Raw genomic sequence first — 26,758 nt, 5'->3', positions numbered from 1 at the left:
AATACTAGTCATCCAGAAAAAGAAAAAAACTATGGATGCATACAGACAGGAGTGAGTCTATAAATAGTTTTGTTGAGTGAAAAGAAGTCAGATGAAAAAGAATGCATAATGTATAAATGATATGTACATAAAATTCTAGAAAATGCAAGCTAATCTGTATAAACATATCAAGCAGATCGGTCATTTTGGAGGATGGAGGAGGGGCAAGGAGGACCAGACAGCAGCACGTGACTTTGGCATGTTTTTTATGTTGCTTGCCCTCATTCCCTTGCCTCTCACCTTGCCTGGCAGATGTTTGCTGCCAGTCTTCGCCAAATGGCTCTCCTAAGTGTCTTCCCTGGTAATAAGTTTGCTCTTTTCCTGAAAACTATAAACACAAAGAGAAAAAAATTATGCTCTTCTTCTTTCCCCATCTCCAAAAGCCACGGTCAGGTAGAAGGGACATCAGTGGCCAGGCAGCTGCATCCCCGATGGCACACCATTTTCCCTCCATGCCTCACAGTTGGCACTGAGAATTAGTAAATAAATGTGTGTGGGTGTGAGGAAGAGACTGCATCTCAAAAAACTACACATTCCCCCCTATTTTCATTCCCTTAGCTCCCTTCCACCCAAATGTGAGCATAAATTGAGCTCTCCCGCACACGGCTGCATCACTCAGCATGCCCTCAAGTAAGTTTCAGTTCCAGTGTCTGTGTATCAGGGCACACTTCACGCTGACACACCGGGGCAAGCCCACCCGGCCATTCCGGCTCAGTGGCAGAACTATGGACCCTGCATTTCAATGTTATTTTGACACTGTTATTCGTGTCATTATTATTCACTAAGGTGGGTGACAACAAAAATTCTCTACAGAGATACAGTAACTCTACAAAACAAGTGCCTTCCTAGAATGTTTATTTGGAGGTAAAATCAGGGAAATGACTAAAATAGAAAAAAATCATAAAATTCTCACCATTTTAAAGGCCTATGTCCACTCTCTTTTCAGAGAAACCAAAGCACCCAGGCTTCTTAAAAGCCTTGACTTCGCTCCTCTCCTCATGAAGACTCAGTGTATGAACTGTGTCCTGGGCTGGAGAAAGGACCCAGCCTCCTAGCTCAGGAATCACAGTATAGTTTCAAGGTATTTGACTAAGACCTTGTGATGTTAAAACAATAGCCTCCCCTATTTGTCTGCTTTGTGAAATCCACGCGGGGGAAGCATGTGAGTTATTCTGTCAAAAACTGGACAGAACAGCAATCTGAAAATAAAGTTGAGAAATATAAAAGGAAATACAGTAAAACCTTGATATAACGGACTAATTTGGGTGAGAGGGTGTGCGTTAAAGACAAAAATCCGTCATATAATAAAGTAGGTTTTCTGAATGTGTATATTAAAAAAATTGATAAATTAGCCCAGCCAGTGTGACTCAGTGGTAATCATTCGCCAAACACTGTTCACCAGTGGTGATTCTTGGATTTAAATATGTAGACTATAGTTGTAGATATGTAATATTTATCTATGTTGGTGAAATTATTACAGCCTTTTTTCCAACATATGTCCTGTTTACTAAAATTTGTTTAAAATAACAGTGAATTGATAACAAAAAAATAACCTGTTAATTTAATTATAAGCAAATATTGGTTTACAGCATTTTAAAATTAATAGGGTGTTAATTTTCACATATGAAATATGGACTGGAAATTTTGTCCATTAAATCAAAGTCTGTTAAATCGAGGACTGCAAAATCAAGAGTTTACTGTAAAGTTCAATTAGTCAGCATCCCAAGAAAAAGGTACAAAACTAACCAGAGCTGTGTCAGGGCCATGGGGTCTGGCCTTCAGTCGTGCATCCACAAACCCCCCCGGAGGAGGCGTCTTGTTCGGGATGCTGTTGTAGTATGGGTGGTCTGAACCATCGCCCTCCTCTTCGGTCCAGGGCTCATCCAGACTCTGCATTCTGTTAAAAGAGAATTTTCAAGAGCATTAGACAAAAGTTGAGCTTTTAGTCAAAACCATCACATCTAATGTTAATACCTGTCACTCCAGAAAAGTGAGTTTAGTCACTGCCCCTTCAACCATGTAGGTCTCAGGCATATATGAAAAGCGTATTAGTGGTTTAGTCAAATATCTCTGCCTATTCACAGTTCTATCCTTTGGAAAGTTCCAATTATATTTGAAACAAGAAAAAATCATTTTTTAAAAGTACATTTTAATTAGGAAAGAAAAAGTTTACATGTAAAGACAACCAGTTCCTCAAGGCACAGACACACATTTTAGTAAATTATATAATTTACCCAAAGCAAAATCAACTAAAAATTAAACATTTTAGAAAATGGCAGGATAAGACCTCTGAAATTTTTCTCTTCCATGAAAGCAACAATGTAACTGATTAAAAATAAAATATATATATATATATACATATATACAAATATATATATATATATCAGGATTAACTATTTAAAACCCTAGAAATTAACCAGAGGCTTGCAACAACCTAGGGCAGTGGTCGGCAAACCGCGGCTCGCAAGACACATGTGGCTCTTTGGCCCCTTGAGTGTGGCTCTTCCACAAAATACCACCGCCTGGGTAAGTCTATTTTGAAGAAGTGGCGTTAGAAGAAGTTTAAGTTTAAAAAATTTGGCTCTCAAAAGAAATTTCAATCGTTGTACTGTTGATATTTGGCTCTGTTGACTAATGAGTTTGCCGACCACTGACCTAGGGAGTGTTTATTTTGTTTTTTAAGCAAATAAACAAAGCTGTAAGAACAGCAGCTTTGGGGCATTTTAACTTGCCTTGTTCCCATCCCACAGTAGTCTTGAAAACAAACAGCTTATAATCACAGAGAAAACCAGTAGCCTGATAACCATAGGAGAGGGCAAAACAGCACTAAGTCTCTTTCAAAGCCCCTTTCCCAGCAAACAATCATTATGTAAACTGTCTAGTCACTCCTTAGAAGAGGTCACTCCTAAGGCTGTCTCTATTTGACAGATTCAGAGCTTGCCCAGGGGGAAAAAAATGCCTCTTACCCTGGGACATTTGTCAAAAACAATTAGAGGCAATTGTTTAACAACATGGTACCCTGAGGCAGTATAACATTTGGGGCAAAAAATAGGCTAATTGAAAGCTTAAAAAAAAAAAAAGCTAGAAAATAGAATGTCGGTAAGAACTTTGATAAATTTCAACCTATTTCCAGGAATCTAGAAGGCCACATGTATTCTTAGGACTCTGTTCATGTCCAAGGATGTATGCCTGCTCAGGAAATATTCAAAAAGTCCTAGTCTCACCTCTGGCTTACCTTGAAGCTATGCACAGACAGGAAGTGAAAGTTAAGGCGGAATAGCCAACTACCTAGCTGAGTGTTGAAGGGGTGCCCACACACACAAAGAGTTCTAGGGATTTAAGGAAATCTCTAATCATTAGTTTTCTAATAATTGAACTGAACAGAGTTGTCAGTGGCCATATCTGACAAAGAATATAGAGTTATGGATTTAGTTTAGAAAAGTTTAGAAAAAAAAAAAAACCACCACTAAAAAAGCAACAACAAATCCTGAGGAGGGAAGAAATCTGATTTGCAGAGTTAGCACATTATATTATTTAAAATCTCTAGCTTCAACAACAAACATTTTATGATACATGCAAAGAAACAGAAGGATTAAAAGCAATCGATAGAAATTGCCCCTGTGGAAACTCAGATTTTGGACAAAGAATCTTCAATAATATTCACAGCTGACTTTATTCTCAGAAACAATGAAGGCCAGAAAGCAGTGGGATGGCATAATCAAGTACTGAAAGAAAAAGACTGTCTACCAACTACTCTATACCCAGTAAAACTATCCTTCCAAAATGAAACAAAAAATAAGACATTTCCAGATAAATAAAATCTGAAAAAATTCATCACTACTAGATCTGTCCTGCAATTAATATGAAAGGAAGTACTTCAGGCTGAAATGAAAGAACACCAGATGATAATACATATCCACATGAGGAAACAGAGAACAGTGGTACAAAATTAAATTTCTTTAAACTTTATTATATAGAAACATATATAGGACTTCATGCCTTACGTTTATTCTCAGGGAAGCATGGTAGTTCAATCAACTCCAACCACCCATTTTTATACACATTGTTTAAATAGTGCTTATTTGACTTTTACATAACATTTCAAAAGAAAATTATAATTAATAAAAAAGATACTTATACATCCACTACCGAGACTAAACAGTGTGAACATTTGCTTCCTTTATTTCAGAGGAAAAAAAATTTGTCAAACTTACTTTGGATGAATAGATATGTGAAATTAACAGTAAAATGTTAATGTAGAAGCTAGATGATGGGTATAAAGGTGTTCACTGTAAATTTTTTTGTATATTGGTACCTTTACTTTATAAAATGTTAGGGAGGAAATGCACTTGACAAAGTTAAAGCCCACTCCATGCCCACTTCATCCTTGCATATCCTCATTTTGGTGTAATATTTCTGCATGTTTTTATATACATGCATTTATACATAAACTATGTATAGAATTGTTTGTGTTTTTAAATTTTTCATAAATGGTTCATATTCTTTTCACTCCATTAAAAAACTCTGCCATTTTTTTCTGATAATACACATATGCGATGTATTCTTTGTAATAACTATATCCCATTATATATAGAATTTGAAAGTTTGTTCACTCATCCCCTGCAAGGCCATCTGGGGCACTGTCACTTTCTCACTCTAACTCTTCTTACACATGCAGCTCGCCTGAGCTTGTGAGAGCTTCTGGCAACGGGAAAAGTGGGGCCTTCACAGGCACCTCCAAAAGGAACGTCTTAGAGAAATTTTCCAGTGGATGAGAGAAAAAAATTAAGTCTCTTTCAAAAAAGGTGAAAACTTCATAAAGATGACAAAAATCTGCAAAATAGTGAAGGCAAAGGGACACTGCCTCCGTGACTAAGTCCCAGATGTGGCTGTAGACGGTGGGAAAAGCATGCAAAGTCAATTTGGGAGACACAAAACCAGGTGTTACTGGCAGTGAACACACCACGGTGACAGCTAGGCCTTCCGCATGAACGGTCGGTCCAGGACAGCCTACTGAGTGACCACTGTGCCCTAAGTTACTTTTTTTTTTATGCTGCATGGAATATCCTTATGTCCTAAAGGTATTCAATGGTCGATCCTGAACATTTTTTATAATAAATTAAATATCTCACAGTTCCTGTTCACATTTACTATTTTATTTAACACTTAAAATAATAGTACTGCCAAGGCACCATTCTTCTTATTTTACAGAGGAACACATATCCACATGAAGAGACCCAGATTGGGTAAAGAACTTGACCAGGGCCACACTGGGTTTCCGAGCTGCAAAGGCCAACACAGCAGACTGACACTGGTCATTCCAGGCCCGGGGCCTCACAGAGAGCCTCTGGGCAGGGGGCTGCTGGACCACGATGCACGGACAGCAGACATGCAGAACCTGAGGGATACCCCCGAGGAGGTAGCATATGGAAACATCACATGGCTGCACAGGAAGCAGAGCAAAAACGTATTACAATGCTTTTCTGTAACCTTAGCTACTATCACTATAGTTTCCAGGAAAAAATGTTTTTCTAAACCTTCAGAGCATCGCCCGTGTGTCGGCTTCCATCTGCCAGCTTCCTCAGCGCCCCGCGCCCAGGGGTCGGAGCCCAGGAAGCCCTGCCCAGAGCACACCCCAGGGAGGCAGGCCGTGGTTTTCTCCTATTGAGTGTTTTTGTTTGTTCGTTTGTTCATTTTAGTTTTCTAAGGAGGAAAGGTGATACAACGCAGAAAGGCCACTGCAAAGAGGAGCACTACTCACCGGTCATGGAGAGCAGGGACCTTGGAGGGACACCGCAGATACTGCTTGAACCGCAGCTCAAAGGCTTGTCCGATGGAGCCGATGACGTCCTGGGCCAGCCCGTCGCAGCACTCCAGGATGTGGCAAGCTGTGGGAGCAGCGGCGGGCCTTAGACACAGGAGGGCCAGGCCCCTGCGCAGAAGCCTCCTGAGGGTGGAACCCGTCAGCCCAGCGAGGAAGGGGGGCCTAGGGGGTGCGTGTGTCCTTCTTAATATGTCCCGGAGGCTCCACCTGCAGCTTAACCCAGTGCCACCATCGGATGCATTCCTCAATAGCCTATTCTCTCTAAAATTAAAAAGCAATCTCTTTGTGACAGGTGCCCGCCATCCCTCAAGGACCCACTGTCCTGTGACCAGGCTGCGGCACATCCATGTGGAACCTTCAGAGAAAGGGGGGTCGCATGGGGAAAGGCAAGAGAAGGCCCCGCCTCTGCTCTATGAGGTAGTGACTGCCCATGCATCCCTCGGAGGCGCCAGCCCCTCCCGTCCCCAGGCGCGCGCTGCGGTCCTGTGGCTGATGGGACAGAGGCGTTCTCCCTGGAGGAGACACACGCGTGTCCCCTTCACCTTTCTCTCAGCAGCAGCTAGGATGTAAGTGCATTTAGGGAGGCTTGTCCGGGGCACGCAGGCGCCCAGGAGGAGGAGGCATTCCCACAGGGTGTGTTCTCAGGCTCAGAGACCCCGCACGTTCTCCAGCTGCAGGAGAAGCCAGCACACAGGGAAAGAGGCTCCTAGGCATGGAAACTGGCAGGAAGGGACAGAGACCACACTGCCTTTGAAGCCGGGTGATTGCAGCGCGATGCTGCCTTCTCTGCACAGAGCCAGTGGCGACACCTGGGTGGCAGCTGCCAGGCCGCCCCAGGCTGGAGGGGCGCAGCCCTGAGGACACAGGAAGCTCTGCCAGGAGGAAAGGGCTGCCCTGCGCTGTGGCCGCCATGCAGTCCTCAGACACACTAGGCATGACAAGGGAGGGGTCCCAGGAGACAATGTCCCAGCGATATTTTTGTTATTGACCATTGAGATGAGCTTTTAAGTGTCAGCCCAGGTTGGCACAAGCAGCGCCTGTGAAGCAGCTGTTGGAGGGCCCGTTACTGGCTGGCTGGCAGGAACGTCAGTGTCTTTCCTGCTGAAGGGAAGGAGGAGCCGAGGCTGGAGAGGGAAAGATAGCTGGTCCCCCTACACCCCGGATTTCCAGCCCCACAGGCCACCTCCAGCATCAGCAGCAGCCACGGGGTGGCTGGCCGTCCTTTGGAAAACCAGAATACAGACCGGGGAGGGGTCAAGAAATGCAGCTCATCGTTCTCTCAAGGAGAAGGCTGTGCCCTTGTCGTCAGCGCAGGGAGTGGAGAGCCAGGTGTGGGCAGAGGCACCCGCAGTCCCCCACCCTGTCTGCCCTCACACACCAGAGGGCAGCAGGCGCGCAATGCCCCCTGCCAGCTGCTCTCAGGACATCACTGGAGAGGGATGGGGGCAGCGCCCTCGCTGGGCAGGGCCAAGTCCTGTTAGAAGATGCCCAAGGCTGGCAGAGTGACCCGGCTCTTCTGCCTGGCACGCCCTCAGTGGACTGAGGAAACAGCATCTGTTGGCTGGGTGTGAGGCTCCCGCAGTAAAATGCCCTCCGTTGTTCCAGAAACTCACTCCAAACCCCAAACTAACCCTGGGCTGCCAGCCTCGCTGCACCTGCTCTTCCCTCAGAGGACTGCAATGGTCCTCAGCCAAGGCCACTTCTAACCGGGCTGCGGGACTGGGTGTGCGGGAGCAATGAGGAGGCCTCACCAAGGGGAGCAGCAGTCAGGGTTGCCTCCTCACCCCCGAGGGGAAAGGACAGAGCGGAGGCATCATTCCTGAGCAAGGGGGAGACTAGATGAGAAACACGTAGAGTCAAGACTCAAAATGATGCTGTAAAACCTAAAACGTGGCCCAAACAAACACACAGCACTGGCCCTGTGGCAGTGGGAGAGGTGACCTAGGAGCAGTCAGGGAGGGAGCCAGGTGACCCTCTGGTGTAAGAAGGTCGAGGTCAAGGGCCCAGCAGGTGCAAAGGCCCTGAGGCAGGTGCTGCCCTGCCGTTCAAGGAAGAGCCAGCTGTCTGAGGGGCTGGAGGCGGGCAGGAGAGGGGGATTGAGACAGGTGAGAGCAGGACTGCACTCGCTCAGGCCCTGTGCACGGCGATGAGACTAGCACTGTGTGGAGGAGGAAAGGCAGACCTGTGGCTTGTCAGTGTGCGGGGCTGCGAGACTTCTGAGTGCAGAGTGTGCGGGCGCCGGCTCTCAGCCAGAGCCTGGAGGGACGGGGCATTCAGAGTGTCTGGCACAGGATGTTGAAAGCCCAGGGCCTGGCTTATTTGTCCCATCACTGTTGACAACAGCCAAGTGTGGAGCAGCCTAAATGTCCACTCATAGGAAACCACCTCCTCCCAGCTGAAAAAACAACAAACACACCATGGCTCCCCCTGCCCCCACCTCGTGCAGATGAGGTGCTGTGTTGTTTGCCCCCAGTGACAGAGCATGTAGGCCTTTCCCGGGAAGCCTCCTGGGCCCTACCACTGCCCAAGGCTAGAACAACCCCAGTTCTGTTGAAACAATCCCATGCTGTTAGAGAAGCTGGGAGTGGGCAGGTGTGGCCACTGGAGGCAGCATTCCCACGCGGGATTCCTGCTCAGGCTGTTCACCAAGGTTCCCATACAACTCGATGGCATGAATCAGAATCTTTCGCCTTCCTCCAGATTAACTCTAGAAGCATGGATTCTTGACACCAGATTCTCACTGTACATAACTTCTAGCTAAACCAAAAGACATGCAAAAGTGTATAGGCAGGAATCATCATGGAAAAGACAGCGATGACAGTGAGAAACTCTGACCCAACGCTGAAGGATTTGGACAGAAGACTTTCTGGGAGCCAGATGTGTCCTGACACCTGCCCGTCTTGAGGAGCTGTGCCTGCAGCCAGGGGACCATGCTGGCACAGCCACTGGGGCCTCTGCATGGGGAGTTAGACATCTAGAGCCCAGACAAGAACATTTACTATTTACTCCCAGAATGTCTTGGCAATCTGACTCCGAAGGCAGAGGCCATTCTTACTGCATTAACCTCGCTGCCTGACTGGGGAGGCGGACGGATCGAGGGGAGAACAGCAGCTCTTCACTAGAAGGAGACAACTGTGGGATGGACACATATGAGCTGAGACAAAGGATGCTCTGAGATCATGTTCACGGTGAAACCATGAGCCCCTCTCTGCACCACGGCCTCCCACGAGGCTGGGCCTGCTGTGGGGACAGAGCCCTGGTGCAGGGAAGGCTGCAAACTCCCCAGAGGGTGGTTCTGGCCCCTCCCTGGACCGCAGCTGTGGCTGCTCTGACAATACACGTGGCCGGACTGGAGCGGTGCCTGGCCTTTCAGAGCCCTGGAAGCTTCCCCTTTGGTGTCTCAGAGCTGAGAGCTGCCAGGTGAGAAGTCCTGCCGCCCTGATAGCCCCTCAGGCTCCCTGGGGAGGGAAAGGCTCTGATGGCCTGGCCGTCTAGTCATCCCTACCAAGGTGTCAGGAGTGGAAGCGAAGTAAACTTGGACCCTCTAGACCAGACCAGCCACCAGCCAAAGTCCACCCCGTGCCCCCACTAACGCCACATGGAGCAGGAGAGTCGGCCAGCTGAGCCCTGCCGGGATCCTGACACTTAATCATAAGTGACAGGTGATAGGTGATTGGAAGGAAGGAGTGTGTGTCCCCCATCAAGTATCTCAGAGGGCCCCATGCCAGGGTGCCCCAGCGCTGCAGCACGCAGAGCCAGTATCCGCCTCACTGGCACTGCACGCTGCCCCTGGGGGAGCCGGGCACAGCACCCACAGGATGTGGGGTGTATCTGACTTCCATGGCTTTGAAAAGGCCCTGTGGGCAAAGGCACTCCTGGTCGTGGCTCTGAAACGAGACAGTAGCCTGCACACTTCCATGCCCCAAGTCAGACTGCACTGGGCCCAGCCCCTCCCTCATAGCCCCGTTCCTGCCCGGCTGCCTGGGGGCCACCTGGAGAGCTCTGAAAAGGCCACGGGCTGGGCCCTGCTCTCTGAGGCCTGAGCCCTGAGTTTCAAAGCTCCCCTACGTGACTCTAACGTGTAGCTCAGTGAGAACCACTGCCCCAGGAGCCACTGAAGACGTCAGAAACGGGTAGGACTGCTCGAAGTTTACTTCAACAACCGTTAGCCCTGGGCGGAAACAGAATTCTGTGCCGGGCGAGGTGCAAACTGCCCCGCCCCCTCCCAACCTCGTGTGACTTTGGGGTGGTTAAAGGGTTGGCCTCTGTGATGGGTTAGTGTCCTCAGTGAGAGATGTGCCCTTAGTCGGAAACAAGGCTGCTGCAGACTGACTAGCTAGGGTGAGGTCAGCTGGACGGGTGGGTCTGACCCAGCACATCTGGTGTCCTTGCAAGGCGTCCCCGGGAAGCCAGCGGCACACTCAAGCTCCGGGCACGCGAGGGCTGAGGGCGCGGTGAGGCACCTGCGCGCCCAGGGGCCAGGCACACGCCTGAAAGCTGGACGAGGCAGGAAGGACTCTCCCCTGCAGCCTCCAGGGTCAGCAGCTGACCTTAGAGTTCTGCCTCCAGAGCTGAGAGCAGGGAGTCCTGTTGCTGTGAGGCCCCTGGCTTGTAGCATTTGCACAGCAGCCCCAGCAACTAAGGACACAGCCTCCACCTGGGAGGATGAGCTGGTGCTGAGCTGCCCTAGTCTGCCCTCTCAGACAGCTACGTACATGTTATGTAAGTCCCTTGGCATCTCTCTTCAAACACGTTATGTAAGGGCTGCTGCAGGTTCAGAAGTGGTCAGCCAGAGCATGTTAGCAAGGGGTGGGGACAGTCCTCAACTCATCAAGACCATCTGGTCCCTTTTCCATCTAACCTAAAATCTTTGTCCTTATCCAAGGAGTGACAATGTGACAATTAGAGTACGTTATCTGCATTAGAATACCTCATCTATGAACCCCCCATCTCCCAGACACTCCAATGCCAGCTTCTAGGGGAGCCCCAACATACCTAGAGAAGAATAACAGCCAACACTCTTTGTAAGATCTCACCTTCATTCTCAAGAAAGAAAAGGCAGCCCCATCAAACCACGGCTTTCTAGCCCAGGGCTGGGCAGTCTCCAATGGAAAGTCGCCCTCACTCACTCACAAGGCAACACAAATGTCCCAGCCAGTCTGCGTGCCATTTGCAAGGTGCATTGATGCGTCCATCATCCAGCCTTTACCTGCACATGCCTCATGAGGGGCCACAGAACATGGCGGGGAGGAAACAGGGCCCCGGGGTTCCAGAGACCTGAGGGCAGATGACGGTAAAGCCACGTCCTGGACCAGGTCACCTGATCTCTTTAGGCTGGCTTGAAAATAGAATGCTAAGATCTCATTTGTATTGAAATTTAAAAAGAAGAAAATATGTGTGTAAGTATCTGAATAAACATGTGCTGTACATTAGAAAAATGTCGGTACCTGGGTGATGGGTGGGAAGATAGGCAGCCAGTGGGTGGTCGAGGGAAGCATCATTTTGTGCTGTTTTGACACCTCTGGTGATCGTGGGGTGAGGTCTGAATTGGAGTTGCTGGCGAACCAGTGGCTGCCTGGTATTTAAGGGCAGCACCCTTCATTGGCCCACCCCCAGGCTTGTGAGCCTCTGATGAGTGGGGCTTGGTTTTTAAGTGATAAATCGGGGTGGTGGTATGCAAGGAGAGTCTAGGAGTAAGGACCCATGAGGATAGAAAGCCCTGGAATGCCTCCGGCCCCGCACCCCACCTGGGTAGCTCTGAGGGGCAGGAGGCGACAACACCTAAGCTTGGTCACGGCCTCCAGGCTGTGCGAGGCAGCACCAGGCTCCGGGAGACTCAGCAGTAGGCACTGGAGCTCAGCCTGTCTGTGCGTCTTCTGTGTGCAATGGTGCACTTTCAAGGTCTGAGGTCAGCTGCCCAAAGCGGGGCAGGTGCTGCGAGCACACTGGCCGATACAGGTGTGTGTTTGGAGCTCACAGGCCCAGCCCGGGGTGCCGCGAGCATCACTGCCTGCAAGCCTCAATGACCGTGAGCAGTGTGAGGTGTGCTGACTCACGGCGAAAGGGCTGAGCTGAGAGGCATGTCTGTGTTAACCTCAGGGTCGAGCCTGTCTGTGTTTGAGGAGAGATGCCAAGGGTCAAGGATTGCTTACCTCTGCGGTTAACAGGGTCCTTAGCTACATAGGCAACGTAGTCAGTTGTGTCCTGTCAAAAAAAAATCAGATGCCCACGTCACTAACAGTGCACAGACCAGCTCAGGAACGACATGCTGTCCAAACAGCCCCTGAGGCGGCCGTTCTCACATGGCACCGTGGGGCGGGGGGATCGCTGGACCTTGTGAATTACAGATACTTGTGTGGGAAAGGGGGCGGGTCACTGAGGAGCTTTAAGAACAATCTCAGCTCCCAGGAGACCTGATTTATGACGGGCGTGAGGCCTGCGGATTGGGGTGTTGGAAAGCTGCCCAATGATCCCATGTGAACAGAGGCTGGAGCACTCCAGGCAGCTCTGTCTGCTCAGCGGGCCTCCCTCCAACTGGAGCTGGTGTCACACCCCTTGCAGGGCTCAAGCACAGACTGCGCAGTCCCGCCCAGGGCTTCCATGAGCTGGGCCTGAGGGGAGGCCACAAAGGTGTGCTTTTGGCGAGTCCACAGGTGCTGCTGCTGCCGCTGGCCTGGGCCTCCCTGAGAGCCGCTGGCAGGGGACACTCAGCAGGGGGTGCTCAAAGGCGAGGGTTCTTTCTTGTTGTTGTTTTTTTGGACATAAGTAGTCATTTTAATTCTTTTAAGGTGTTTCAAATATATGAGCTGGATCCCTCCGCATGAAACCTGTGCCTCCTCGCCTGCCTCCCATCTAAGCAGGGCATAGACTCTACAGCCTCAGCAGTGCGCCCAGGTGGCCACATGGATTTCAGTTTCCAAACAGTCACAGGAACCAATAATTCTCTCATTTCATGAAAGCAGAAGAGACTTCTCTGCGGGGAGGGGTCGGGGGGCTGGAAAGGTCTGTCCCATTGGTGCAGACAGCTCCCACAATAGGTGCAGACAGACAGCTCCCACCATTGGTGCAGACAGACAGCTCCCACAATAGGTGCAGACAGACATCTCCCACCATTGGTGCAGACAGACAGCTCCCACAACAGGTACACACAGCTCCCACCATTGGTGCAGACAGACAGCTCCCACAATAGGTGCAGACAGACAGCTCCCACCATTGGTGCAGACAGACAGCTCCCACAATAGGTGCAGACAGACATCTCCCACCATTGGTGCAGACAGACAGCTCCCACAACAGGTACACACAGCTCCCACCATTGGTGCAGACAGACAGCTCCCACAATAGATGCAGACAGCTCCCGAGGGCTCCTGCTTCACAGGGCTGCGCAGCATGGCTCAGCCCCTTGCTGTTAGCAGTTGGGAGAGTCTGTAGTGAGCACCTTCACTTTCCAAGGGGCTCCCAGAAACCCCCAGTGAGGGAGGGGCAGAGGGAGTGTGCCTGCAGGTGGGCGTACAAGGTTATGGAGCACCCCTCAGGGTGATGGGTGGTGAAGACATTGCCACACATCCTTGCCCCCGGAGTTCACGATGACACTGTACAACCACGCAGGAGAGGAGAGCTCCCCCAGCAATGGGCTGCGACACCAGGACCCTTTTCCTGTGCAGGTAGGCCGTTTGCTCTTCCCACTCAGAGCTCTGGCCATTGGTATATTCACAGACTGGCCTGGGGAAAGGAGTAAGAGACAGTCACACCAGTCCACCTGCTTCCGTCATTTCCATTAGGAAAACCTGGTAAAAGCTATTGGCAAAAATAAGGCTTGTCGCTTGCAATCAGAGACCCTGTCCGTGGGTCCGGGAGATGTCACTATCAGGGGGCTCCTTATGGAACACTCATGTTTCTCAAACTGAGATCCACGAAACCTGGGGTTGGGCAGGGATCTTCCCCTGCATGTGAGCTGTCACCAGAATTTCCTTTTAGTTTTGTATTTTCATTCCCATGATAACCTTAAAGATTAATATAAGAATATTCGGGATCATCTGGGTGACCACTGGGCATTGTGTTCTGCATGCAGTTTTAGTGCCAAGACTTTTAGTTGGGTTTCCAATATTATGGGTCCCACATCCTTAAAAAATTACGTAGAAAGGATATCATCTAATCATAGAAGACTCAATGCCTTTGCCGCCCCTGAAGCAAATTTCTGTCACATTTATACACAAGGATGGACAAGTAAGGGTCTGTTTGAGGAGAAGAAATTAGTGGGGGAATGGAGTCTCTGGCACTGAGGAGAGATGCCGACCTCAGAAGACTCTGAGGGAGCACAGTGGCCAGTATGGCTTCACACTGAAAGCAGAGACTTTGTGTCAGCAGAACGTTATCCATCACAGTAAATTAACACTACTTTGAACGCTATTGGCTTTTACTGTGTTTATTAGTAATCTTCACAGTTTGATTGGGGTTTACAGTTCAATAAAAAGTATAACATTGCCCTTGCCAGTTTGGCTCAGTGGATAGAGCATCAGCCTGTGGACTGAAGGGACCCAGATTTGATTCCCGGTCAAGGGCATGCACCTCAGTTGCAGGCTAGATCCCAGCCCTGGTTGGGGCGGGTACGGTAGGCAACCAATCGATATGTCTCTCTCATATTGATGTTTCTCTCTCTGTCTGTCCCCTTCCCTTGCACTCTCTCTAAAAATCAATGGAAAAATACCCTTAGGTGAGGATTAACAAGGAAAGAAAAGTATATCATGGGAGTCTATACTTTATTTTTGTACATATTTGGGTAACAAACTTAATTTGAGTCAACCCTAGTGGCATACACAAGAAAATTCTTCTTTTTAAATTCTTATTCCAACCTGAGAAAGTCTGCTCAGATGTGAGGTGTCCCTCTCACTCCAATGGCCAGTGGTCAAGCCAGGACAGAGCTTTCTTGATGCCAATATTATTTCTGTAGCACAGCGGGGAGTGCATGGCTGTTCAAAACAGTGTTCCTGACATCACACAGTGAGCACATGGAGTCCCCGAGGTGGGGCCCACACGTGTTCAGTGTTTACCATCTCTGCTCTCACTCGCCAAGACTTTCTGAGCCTGGCCGGTATTCATTCTTTTGTGGTCTTTTAACACTGCTAATCATGTAGATTATAATTCATGTGTGAAGGGATTAACAGTGTTTTCCAACCTGTCTTATTTGACATTCCAAAATATTATTTTCTAACCTGGTAAACTGAGGCATAGAGCAATTAGTAGTTATACACGTGGCAACAGAACAAGGACTAGAACCTAGAACTTTTGGTTTTATTTAAAACAGCCACCAACTGTAATAACTATCAACCAAGTTGGTATAGAATTTATGGACAATGTGATGTATACTTGGACTGGTTACAGGGGAAGCGGAAAGTAATTCATAAGCTTTTATGTTCTGGCTGATTTTTTCTGACAGATGTCTCTCTGTCTCTCTGTCTGACAGAAAAAATCAGCAAGAACATAAAAGCGTATGAATTACTTTAAGGGTCCCTGAACGCTTCCCTTTTCTGATGAAGAAGTGATGGGGAAGCGGAGAAAAGCTCACAGACTGTGTGCACCCTAGCGGATAAACCGGTTTCCACACAGGACAATGTGTTTGGCTTCCCGTTTGCTAGATCTCTGCAAGTCCATCATCGCGGGATGAGGACTGAGACAGGCTCCGGAGAGGACTGTCAATGCAGGTGGCAGTGTTTCTGCCTTTTATTTTTCCAACTGGGTCAACTTCCAAATGTAAGAAGCTATGGTTCCAGCCATCACATAGGGCAACCAGCAGAAGGCCACTGGCGGCTCAGTAGAACTAAACACGCAGAGCACAGGTGCAGGCATCAGTGCGGATGCGGGGCGGGGCCGGGCCGGCAGAGAACAGGTGCGCATGCACCTCTGGGCATAAGCCTCGAGTGCACCAATGATGGGTTCGACTATGGAGGACTTCCACCTTCTCAATATACTTTACAATGAAACGTAAGAGATGAAGGATTAGAAGGAAAGTAAAAGAAGGGAAGGGGAGAAGAGGCGAGGGGAGGGGATGGGAGGAAGAAGAAGAAACCATCTAAGAGACCTGAAAACAAGACCCTACGTGTGAAAAGGGCCAAAGCCCACTAAGTGAGAGGTTAGATGTTGGCTGTCACCCTTTGGCAAGTAAGCGGAGGTTTAAAGGCAAAGAGCCATCCAAAGGTGGACGCATCCCTCCTCCTGACAGTGCCCTTGGCTCAAGGGTCTGAGATGGGGAGACGCCCAGCCTCTCCCTGCAGCTGAGCTCTCTAGGCAGCACTGCTGGGCTGATGCATGTGTGATGCCTCCCTGGGGGCTGCAGCAGCTGGAGGAGGGGGAGGAGGGGTGCTGGTTCCCCTGTAGGAAGACAGTCCCATGATCACACGCCCTTTGGAAACGCAGAGACTGCAGCCAGCAGTGGAAAGCGCCCCTCGATTCTGTTTTCCATGTGCCAACAGCAGTTCTACAGTCAGGCCGCCCAGGGGGAAGGGACTGGGATAAACATGGGTGGGCATGGGAAGAACTCCTTGCCTTGGGACAGGAGTAATATATCCACCAATTATTCAGGCGACCTTGGAGCAGTAAATTTTATTTAAAATCTGAGCATTGCCTACTGATAATTTGATAAAACAATACAAAACAACAAGGATAACAAAAATACCGCTGTAAGCCACCATTCTTTTATTATAAAAAAAATTAACAGCAAAAGGACATCTTCCCAGGATATTGAACAATTTAATTGATTAAACTTAGCTCCAAAAAAAACCTCACTCTTTTGTCCTAATATTTAGATGTTTCCCTGGGGTGATAATTTAACCAGACCAATGAAAAGTAACGTGAGAACATTTGGGGAGCCTTTCTCCGTCCACTGCTGGCAGGGGCCATGTTTTCTACCGGCTCCCTCTGCACCTCCTCCCTTGTGGCCCATTCCTGCCTTGGCTTCTTCAAAGGGCTGGACTGTCCACGGTGAACGGTGATGGCAGTGAGTGTGCAGGTGTGGACCTGCGTCCTGCCTCTCCTGACACTGAGAGTGACGGCTAACACCGGAGCGTCACATTCCTTACCACACGTGAGGAGCAAACCCCTTGTTATTGCACCTTCTTCATAAAATAAGTGACACACAAACAGAACATTCCCATTTTATCCTGTCTCCCTCTTTGTCTCTGCAACTCCTTCCCTGTTGGCTAAACAAACCAGTAAAAGACTACAGTGTTAAATTTGGAGAGAAAAATGCCAACTTCAAATATTTATAAATAAACTAGACTAAGTAAATTCACAGCCTTCAAGTCACTTATACTTAAAAACAGAGGACCGGTGAAGGCCCAGTGGAGAAACAGGAACCAAGCAGGGCAGACAGAGTCGGGAGGCAGACACCTGGCAACACCTGGCAGCTCTCAGTACCTCCTAAGAAAACCAGTGCCTCAAGAGTTGTCAACAGTGCTTGGCTAACAAGTGACAGTTCAAACTTTCTTGATGATATCCTAAGAAGCGCACCTTGGAAGTAGGGCCCCTTCCCAGCCACTCCCAACAAGATGAAGAGAAGACAACGCCAAGGGCACTTACCGGGTCACCCCCGGAGGCGAAGGAGATGGACTGCATATGGTGATTCGCTATAATCTGTCAGGCCCGAGACAAGAAACGAGACGTGCTGTTAGTGCTCTTCCCATGCCTTGGAAAACCAACCGTTGACAGGCAATACGAATCAACAAGGTTTCCCAAAACTCGGTAAAATTGGTACCCAATGAAAACAACTATAAACGTAATAACACAGCATGTCAGCTGCTCATCTAGCTTTGCCAAAATGAGCTCTTATAAGCTCCACAGTAGCCCTGTAATGTAGGAGCTATTGTATCCCATTTCACAGATGGGGAACCTGAGGCCCAGAGGGGCCAAGTGGTTTGCTCAAAGTACCACAGCCAGCAATTTTCAGGGCTGTGACCAAACACAGAGGGTCTTAACAACCATGCCTCTTTGAGAAGGAAAATGCCTCACCAGCACACCACAACACTCAACTGCACAGTGTCTGTTTCCAAGGATACGTGGGGTCTTCCATATAGACTCGGAGCTGGAGTGGAGGGAAGTGTGTCTGCCCCACTTCAGCCCATTTACGTCATGTGCGCATACATTGGAAAGTCCTCATCCAAGATCAAAATTGGTACCCTTTCAGCCACTCTTGTAATTTACCAATTTAAAATCTAGCAAAGACATTCCAAGTTCATCTTTAAATGGGAAATTTCCATTAGCATTATAAACTGCAGGACACAGTGGAATTTAGCAGGCGCTGAGTAAATTAGAAGCTGCACTAAATTTAAAAAGCTATATAAGTCTTCTATGCTACTTTTGTCTTTTTAAAGACAATGTAATGACATTGAAGTAAATTTCTGGGGGTGGGAACAGTCCTCCCTCCCACCATAATCAGGTTTATTTTTGCTCGGCCCCCTCAGGCCCTGGTGGGTGGGCAGTCAAAATTTACAGAGCTGTAATTCTACCATCTGAGGGATTTTTCCAACCATGCTCCTGTAAAACCAAAGCAAAACTATAAATGAATTGTAAGATAAAATGTTTTTAAATGCCTACTTTAGTTTTGAAGACATGCAATACTACTCAGGATCCAGAAAAACCGGAGCATATAGTGGTTATGTTTGGGGGAGAGTCAAAAGTTAACCATGGATTTTTGACTGCACAGGGGTCGGCACCCCTAACCCAGGCATTGTTCAAAGGTAAACTGTACATGAATGAAAATATGAGTCCCACTCTGTAGCCTGTGCCCAAGCCCAGGGGGATCAAACTCCTAGCTGGCTTTTGCAGCTCTCAGGAATCCTGCTCGAGTCCAGGGGTGGAGGGCTCCAGGGAACAATGAGGACACAGTAGCCCCCAAATGATGGTAAAACTATGACTTCTAAAATTACGTTTTGTTTATTTAACTTTTGCTTATTTAATTTTTACTAACTTAATTTTCTTAACAAAGCAGTGCTAACACTGGGGTTTGGAAATCAAAGTGGACACTAAGATTTAGGGGGAAAATGGAAATCATATTTGGTCAACATGATGCATAACCATTACTGTGTGAGTGTATGCTGTCCCTTTGGCTAAGAGGAGAGCTAACTAACTGAAAGCTTCGGCTCCCATCAGACCTTCCTCAGATCATGCTCTTGATGTCCGTGCCGGCATCCCTCAGGACTCACTCCCACCCACCTAAACCAAGGGCAGGACAACGAGAGCTGGCACACCCAACCAGCCCCTCTGCCAGGATGGAGAGGGCCAACCACGGTGGCTCATGCTTTCTGCTCTGAGTTTGCTTCTCTGTATTGTGAGGTGGGGAAGTAAGTAAAAGGAAAATTAGGAGGTAAGATCCCGCAGAATTGAGGACCAGGGTTCCTAGAAACCAAAGGTGCAACAGCCACATAGGATAAGAGTGGATGTGGGCATCTGAGAGCAGAGCTGAGGGGACCAACCCTTGTTAGCCACAATGGGTGCTCAGCCTGGAGGCAGCTCCAGAGAGAGTCTGCGCCTGTTCAAGCTACTTAATCCACTTAAATGACAGGTTCACCCATCCCTTAGAAGTACCAATGAGAAAAGAAAAGGGCTCATCCATCATTTGAGTGAAGACAAAGGAATAGAGTGAGAGCGGCATCCACTATGTCAAAACAATGCCCAGATATTGCCTCTTGCTTCTATTCTGGATCTAGAATTTATTTCAACATCTCGGGTGGGGTATGTAGGGTGGAGAAAAAATGGAGCTGGAAATGCTGCTTGCTTAACTGGGAATTTGAAAATTCATCAATAAGAGTATGTGTAGCAACCTAAAGGTGCCCCAGGCATCCCTGGTGCCATGTTGCCATGGTCCCCATAGTCTGGGATGGCCCATCTTCTGCAGTGTGGAGACACCTGGTCTCCAGCTCACACTGACAGCAAGAGGCCCAGGCTGAGCACAGCAGGTGTGGGGACTCATGGTTAGCAGCATTTCCACCTGCTGGTATCCAGGGCAGCTACTTGTATACACATTTGAGCCATGATGTTAAACAGTTCCCTCTAATTTTTTTTCTTTTATTTTTTTTACAGACATCCCTGGGGAAGAGGCATTTTTCCCTTGGCAAGCTCTAAATCAGGTCAAATACAGACTGCCTTGATGCTAGTATAGGTGGCTAGTCCTATATAATAAAAGCCTAATATGCTAAGTGTCTGACCATTCAACCAGTTTCTATGACATGCACTGACCACCAGGGGGCAGGTGCTCCGACCAGTAGGTTAGCTTGCTGCTGGGGTCCGGCTGATTGGGGACTTGGCAAGACAGGCCAGACACACCCTGAAGCCCTCTCGCAGTCCCTCCCCAGCCCTGATGGTGCACCAGTGGGGTCCCTTGGCCTGGCCTACGCCCTCTTGCAATCTGGGACCCCTCAGGGGATGTCATAGAGCCAGTTTAGGCCCGATCCCCACAGGCCAGGGCGAGGGACCCCACCTGCTGAAGGGACCCCGCTCACTCTGCAGATGCCAGGGAGGGACCACCGTGGGAGGTTGGCTCCAGGGGATGTCCAGCCCGTCTTGCCCAGTCTCGCCCTGCCAGCCACCTTCTAATTAATTTCCTTTCAATGTGCACGAATCCGTGCACCAGGTCACTAGTTAGTATTAATAAAGGAAGGGAGCAAAGGAAATAAGGTATTAAGCCTCATCAAGAGGGAGCTGAGTCGGAGATTAGGCCTCACTTACTAGGACAATGTAACATTCCCAGCTCCCGAGGGGACTTAACCCCCTGAAGCAGGCTTCCCCACCCCTCAACAGACAAAGGTTATCCATGATTAAAGAGAGAAAATAGAAAAGGAGAAAGCACTTTGCTCAGCGCATGCCCAGCAGCAGCCAGGAGGGCACAGGAGGAGGAGTGTGTACTGTGAGGCATGCTCAGTAGGAACTAAGATGGCGGCCATGAGGGGCAGAGCCAAGCCTGGGAAAAGCATCTGATTGGATAAGGGACTGGAACCCGGAAGATTTAGGAAAGGGCTTGATTGGGGGGCGGGCCCAGCACAAACCAGGGAAGGATTGGGAAATTGACTGGTTAGTTTAAAAGGACTGGCCCCTGCCCAAGCTCAGATGATATAATCAAGCTTAACAAAGGCCTCGTGCTCAGTGACGTGCATTCATTCGCCAGTCCATTTGCGAGCAGCAGCCATGCGGGCCCAGCAGCATCAGGGCTCCAAGGACGGCCTTAACGGCAAGCCTGCATGCGACAGCACAGAGCCAGCTGCGGTGCGACCGGGAGCGGAGACTCGGCCAGTCGAAGGGGACAGAGTCTGAGTTGAGCTAAGCTTTGCATGGACAAGACCAATGGCACAGAGTTTCTGGGCCCTGGCCTTGCTTCTGGGCTTGAGAAAGACAAGGCTGGACGCCTTCCACAGTGGGCCCCATAGAAAAGGGGCACCGGGAACCTGGGGCAGTTTTATTTCTACCCCAGTACCTCATCTTACCCCTGTACCTCACCTTACCCCAGTACCTCATCTTACCCCTGTACCTCATCCTCCCAATGCTTGATCTCTGAACCGTTTTTCTCGAGACACCACAAGTACCCCATTTCCACCAGCAACATTGAAGTAAGATCTTCAGGGAATGACCAAGCAGGTCGTGTAACGATATCATATAATCACTTTTCTAGCTGAACCTGAGGAACCTAAAGAAACTCTGCAGAGAAACGCAACCATCCTGAACAGAATTCGCCCCCATGAACATCACTGCTGTGCTGCCTCCATCAGCAACATACTCCTTGCACACGGGGAAGACATGAAGACGCCATATCACATGAACCCTTAGCCAGTGGTTCTCAACTTTCCTAATGCCGCGACCCTTTAATACAGTTCCTCATGTTGTGGTGACCCCCAACCATAAAATTATTTTCGTTGCTACTTCATAACTGTAATTTTGCTACTGTTATGAATCATAATGTAAATATCTGTGTTTTCCGATGGTCTTAGGCGACCCTGCTAGTGGTTCTCAACCTGTGGGTCGCGACTCACAGGTTGAGAGCCGCTGCTGTAGAGCCTAAGACCATTGGCTCTACAGCAAAATTACAGTTATGAAGTAGCAACGAAAATAATTTTATGGTTGGGGGTCACCACAACATGAGGAACTGTATTAAAGGGTCATGACATTAGGAAGGTTGAGAACCACTGCCTTAGACACTATCAAATGTGAGAGGCTCCAAAATAATGACTGGCTAAGAAAAAAAAATGTCAAACCACAACATGCCATTCATTTCAGATAATAAAATGTGGGCTATAGAACCAGTGGAATATGGTGTAAGAGAAAACAAAATAGGGGCCAGGACATTAAGAGGAGACGTTTGCACGAACCCACACCTCTTTATTACATTGTAAGTAAATCAATGGCTTCATGCACTATACTCCAGCAAAAGTGATTTATGAAAGAATTAAAGAGCCAATGCCATCGATCACCCTGTTGGTGACCCTTCATGTAGCCAATCACAGTTTGAAGGCTTGTGAAGATTTTACACAATGTGCACCACACAGACCTGGTAAAGCTGGGAGTGGGGAGCCCGCGAAACACCCATTGTGTGGGGGGAGGCCCTGAGCACCCCCTACAGACCTGTTTTGAGTCCTCCGTCCGCAGGTTCAGGCTGGCGGTGGATATGGTGAGGGAGATGCTCATCCCGGCAAACTGGAGGTTGCTCTTGCCCAAGATGCTGGACAGCATTTTGCTTGGAGGCTATGAAATCAAGCAGCATTATTTTCGCTTTTGAGTCACTGGAGGCCACATTGTTGGGGCCTCTCTGTTGTTCCTATTTGCCATACCCCCAAACCTCCATCTTCCCACCCTCATTAGCACATGAAGAAAATTGTGCTTTGAATAAGCTGGGGGGGTAGGGGGCGTCCAACACTAACACAAAGATTCTAGAATGCGCAGTGTGGGAATTATAAACATCTATGGACACACTGAGATGAGGGAAAGGCAGGGGTCAGGGTCCCAGGCAGCTCATGCTGGAATGCGTCTGAGAGAGTAACTTGTAAGCCTGGGGAAAGGGCCACAGGCCAGGGCCTGCAGCTTTGCAGACTCAGAAACCAGCTTCATCCCACCAGGAGCCATATTAGCCAGGGCCAGACTAAGTCGGTCCAGCTCAGGGGTCATGAGCAATCCCACTGAGCCGTGAGAGCGCTCGTTGCTGAAGGACTGGAACATGAATGCTTTGGCGGCACATCCTCTGGTCCAGTTAGAATACATGGGTCTGGGCACCGCAGAGTGACAGACTCTGCTCAGCTCTAACAGGTGCATCCATCAGCCCATCAGTGCTCTTGGCACAGGGACTGCGGCTGATGCTTCAGCCAGGCACCTCTCCCTGGGTCCCTGAGTGGGCACTGCCAACACTTGTCCATTGCTAAACCCCCAACCTTCCTCTTCAGATTAGAGCTCACCCCCTTTGATATCCCAACCAACCCTAGTTCTTAACCAGGCTGGCACAGCGTGTGCATCTCCTGCCTGAGCTAGTGAAAGGCAGAGCTGCCTGGGCCCTGATTCAGTAAGCCTGGGGCGGAGCCTAGAAGTCGGCATTGTTTCCATCACCTGCACCCAGAGAACCAGGGCCGTACCCCAAGACTTGCTGGTCAGGCACCACCTGGCTCTGTTCTTAGACACCCTCCTAGTTCTCATATTCAAGATTCTGGAGGCATCTTGCTTCCCCATGTCCCCTGTGGGATGACAGAGCACAGGCCCGCACATCTGAGCCTTCATCCACAGTTCTCTCCCTGAAACTCAGTTGCCCTTTTGGTCACGAATGTCCCCAAGCTACAAAGACAGAAACAACTCACAGCCCGGGGAGCAGCAGAGGCAAGCACCAGCCTGCCCCGCACCCCCGTCCCCGCCTCAGGACAGACTCAGAGATACACAGAGGGACGCCCCCACATTCAGACCAGGTGCAGAAAGGTCCTGATTGGGTATTTACTTATGTGTTTACTAGGCACTTAAGTATAGAGTTTTGCTGAGCTTTCTCTTAATCCAGTTTTTTGTTTTTTTCTTTTGGTCCAAACACCTCAAGACGAAAAGGTCAAGCACAGGGGTTGAACACACAGCCCCTGGAGCCAAGTAGTCGGGCTGGAGCTTGGCTCCACCATCTGCTGGCCTCATGGGCTGTCCTCTTGGTGCCTCAGCTTTTATCTCTGTATAATGGGGATACGCAGCGGAGTTCTAGAGCTGCTTGTGCTAGCTAATGAGAGGCAATTATCAAATGTTTAGAAATATTATGAGCTGGCCATGAAAAACAGCTGCTATTAAAAATTAATTATGTAAACTTGCAAATAAATACATTACATTGAAAAAAACAATAAATACTCAAAACTCATCACTTCCTACTTTTCGCTGGATTAGCTGTTACCCCCTGCAGTTCGGGTTGTTTGCATCCCATGTGCCTGTATTAACTGCAGGAGACACTGTGTAATGGTGTCTGCACACCTCTTCCCGGCTCCATTTTGGGGTGTCATGTTAGAGCTTGAAAATGGCCACAAAAACTGGCAACGCCACCAACTTGGTGCTTCTCACTCCCCCAGGCCTGAGAGACGTTGTTAAATTTGCACCAGCCCAGCACCAAAGGGTCTACCACAGAGAGGCTGTTCCCATGGAGGGAATGAGTGACCCGAAGCTTGGGAGAAGGCCGGCCCTGTTCTACGCAGCTGTTGCCATCCCTGTCTGTGCATTGAGGCCACAGCGAGGAACCAGGGTGTGGAGTCTGGATTGGCAGCAACAGCTAACTGAGCTAGTCAACCATGTGGCAGAGAGGGGACCTAAGCTCTTTCTGTTTTTAAAGTGACAGGAGCCACTGCAAGGTACCCTCTTTCAACAAGGGGTGCCTTTTGGTTCTCCCTGGGCAAAAAAAAAAAAAAAAAAAGTGCTGAGCTCCAGGCCATGGGAAGAGAGGCCTGAGCCATGTGTGTAAGGAAGCTGCCGAGGACACAGAGGCGCGTAGAAGCAGGCAGACAGACGCAGCGCTGAAAGGACAGTACCTTTCTCTTCCTGAAGGCTCCCTTGGCGCCGGGGACGGCTTCACAAACGCGGCTGATGGCTTCCCTGTGAGGACAGGGAGAGAGCATTCAGGTGGCAGCCAGGATCGCCCAGCCAAGCCCCTGCAGGTGCGTGTGTGGGAGGCCTGCCTGCGTCCCGCAGAGGACAGCCCTGCCAGCTCAGGCTCCCGTGCTATCTGCGAGCCTTGCATCCTAATGTGTGCGATGTGCGTGTCAATGCATTGTTGCTTTAGTTTCTGTTTGTTTTTATGTTTGGTTAAGATTCTATGTTAGAGACGCGGTTCCCTGAAATGGACTTTTCCAGAGGTTGTATTCGTGGGGATGGCACAGGGCCCACTGCTAACCAAGCTCTGCCACTGAGCAAGAGCCTCCGAATGAGTCAGAAGGGATTCAAGGACACACCATCATCAGAATGTTCCTCCCCGTGACAAGAGAAAGACCCGGAGATGTCCTGAATTAAATCACAGCAGCATAGGGTAGGAGAAAGAGGTAAGATGTTAATCAGTTAACAGCCTCAAGCCAAACCCAGCTAAAGCTCCTCCCATTCCTGAATGTGCTGAAACTTTGGGTCAACCTTGGTGACTATTTCGGCTCTTATCTAGAGACAATAGCCGATGACCAGACTCCACGCACCCTGCCCACATCTAATCCAGAGGACTCTGTGCCTGTCCAGAGCGGCCCCACCTCACTTTTCCCACCCCCTTTATCTGGAGACAAAGTAAGTTCTTTCCAAATAAGTTACATCTTCCTCTCCGCACTCATTGTATAAAAGGCCACGAATCCCAGCACACACATGCGCATCTTCTCATCTACCCGCCGCCGGTGGCTCAGGCTGCTTGCTCCAGGACCTGGTCCTTTTTCTGGCTAGAATACAGTTCAGCAAATGCTTTATTTCAGAAAAACTTTTATCCTCCAAGGTTTTTATTTAGCAACAACTCTGTAGTTAGTAAATATCATATAATCTGAAGGGGTTTGAAGGAGAGGAACTCCAGGGCTATACACATGAGCCAGAAATGAGGTTCCGTGCAGGTCGGTTCCATGGAGCAGGCATTTATGGAGCAGCTCCTATGTGCCAGGCACTGTCCTGAGGAGTCAATGAGTGTCCTAGGTCCTGGGGGTAGGGGCCTGGCAGGAGGACAGGCTGCAGAGGGTCTGACCCCCAGGCTGCATGGGGTAGCAGAGCACAGAAGCAGAGGGGAAGTGCACAAGTGAGACCAGAAGGAGCGGCTATAGCCCACATGCTGCGGCTGGGGCTCGGGCCAGGAGGATGTGGCTGCGTCAGTCAGTGTTGTGACTCAGCCTCAGAGATAATGATGGGAGATCTGCTGATGTCAGGAGCCAGAAAGAGGCCGGTGAGCCTCCCAGCTCCTACATGGGGAAGGACAAAATAGTAAGAGAACCCTGGACAAGGTAAACGACAGGGGACCAAGACGCACTGAATGATGGAGAAGACAATGGGTCCTCAGAAACAGTCCGCAAGCTTCATCAGCTGAGCACTTCTTGGAATTATTTCTCTCATCTGGAAACATAATCGCCATCACAATACATTGCGTTTAAGAGAAATACAGCTTTGTCAAATTGGGTAAGAGACGACGAAGATAAGCTTCACATTTGCCATTAAATTTATTGCAGAGAGCGGAGAAAGAAGTGCTATTCTAAAAGTTCAGAGACGATGAAAACTGCAGACTATGAATCACCATGACTCACATAAAGTTCATTTAAAAGAAATAGATGACTGGAATGTTTATATGTAGTCATTTATTTTATAATATTCTTGCTGTGGTTCCATGAAGATGATCGTCCTAAGTACTTTCTAGAAGCACATTTCTATTGGAGAAAGCCAAGCAGTCTCTCTTAAACAACTACATGACCC

At 49.0% G+C, this 26,758-nt stretch overlaps 1 protein-coding gene across 4 annotated transcripts in view; it reads right to left on the bottom strand.

Moving 5' to 3' along the window:
• The window catches only part of SHC3 (SHC adaptor protein 3), a 155,728-nt gene that overhangs the window by 35,518 nt on the left and 93,452 nt on the right, over positions 1-26,758 (bottom strand). For 3 of the 4 annotated variants that reach the window (XM_080670537.1, XM_080670536.1, XM_080670539.1), the window contains exons 3-9: positions 24,868-24,931; positions 22,463-22,582; positions 17,435-17,488; positions 12,016-12,067; positions 5,801-5,927; positions 1,786-1,936; positions 280-367 (exon numbers count right to left, since the gene is read on the bottom strand). In XM_080670537.1, the coding sequence (XP_080526663.1) occupies positions 280-367; positions 1,786-1,936; positions 5,801-5,927; positions 12,016-12,067; positions 17,435-17,488; positions 22,463-22,582; positions 24,868-24,931 (656 nt within the window). The remainder of the gene's footprint in view (positions 1-279; positions 368-1,785; positions 1,937-5,800; positions 5,928-12,015; positions 12,068-17,434; positions 17,489-22,462; positions 22,583-24,867; positions 24,932-26,758) is intronic. The other variant, XM_080670538.1, reaches the window with a different exon arrangement.

Source organism: Plecotus auritus, assembly GCF_963455305.1.
Source record: "Plecotus auritus genome assembly, chromosome: 5".
NCBI classification, from domain to species: Eukaryota; Metazoa; Chordata; class Mammalia; order Chiroptera; family Vespertilionidae; genus Plecotus; species Plecotus auritus.
Note: the sequence above shows the minus strand (reverse complement) of the source record. Positions and strands in the feature narration are given on the sequence as shown.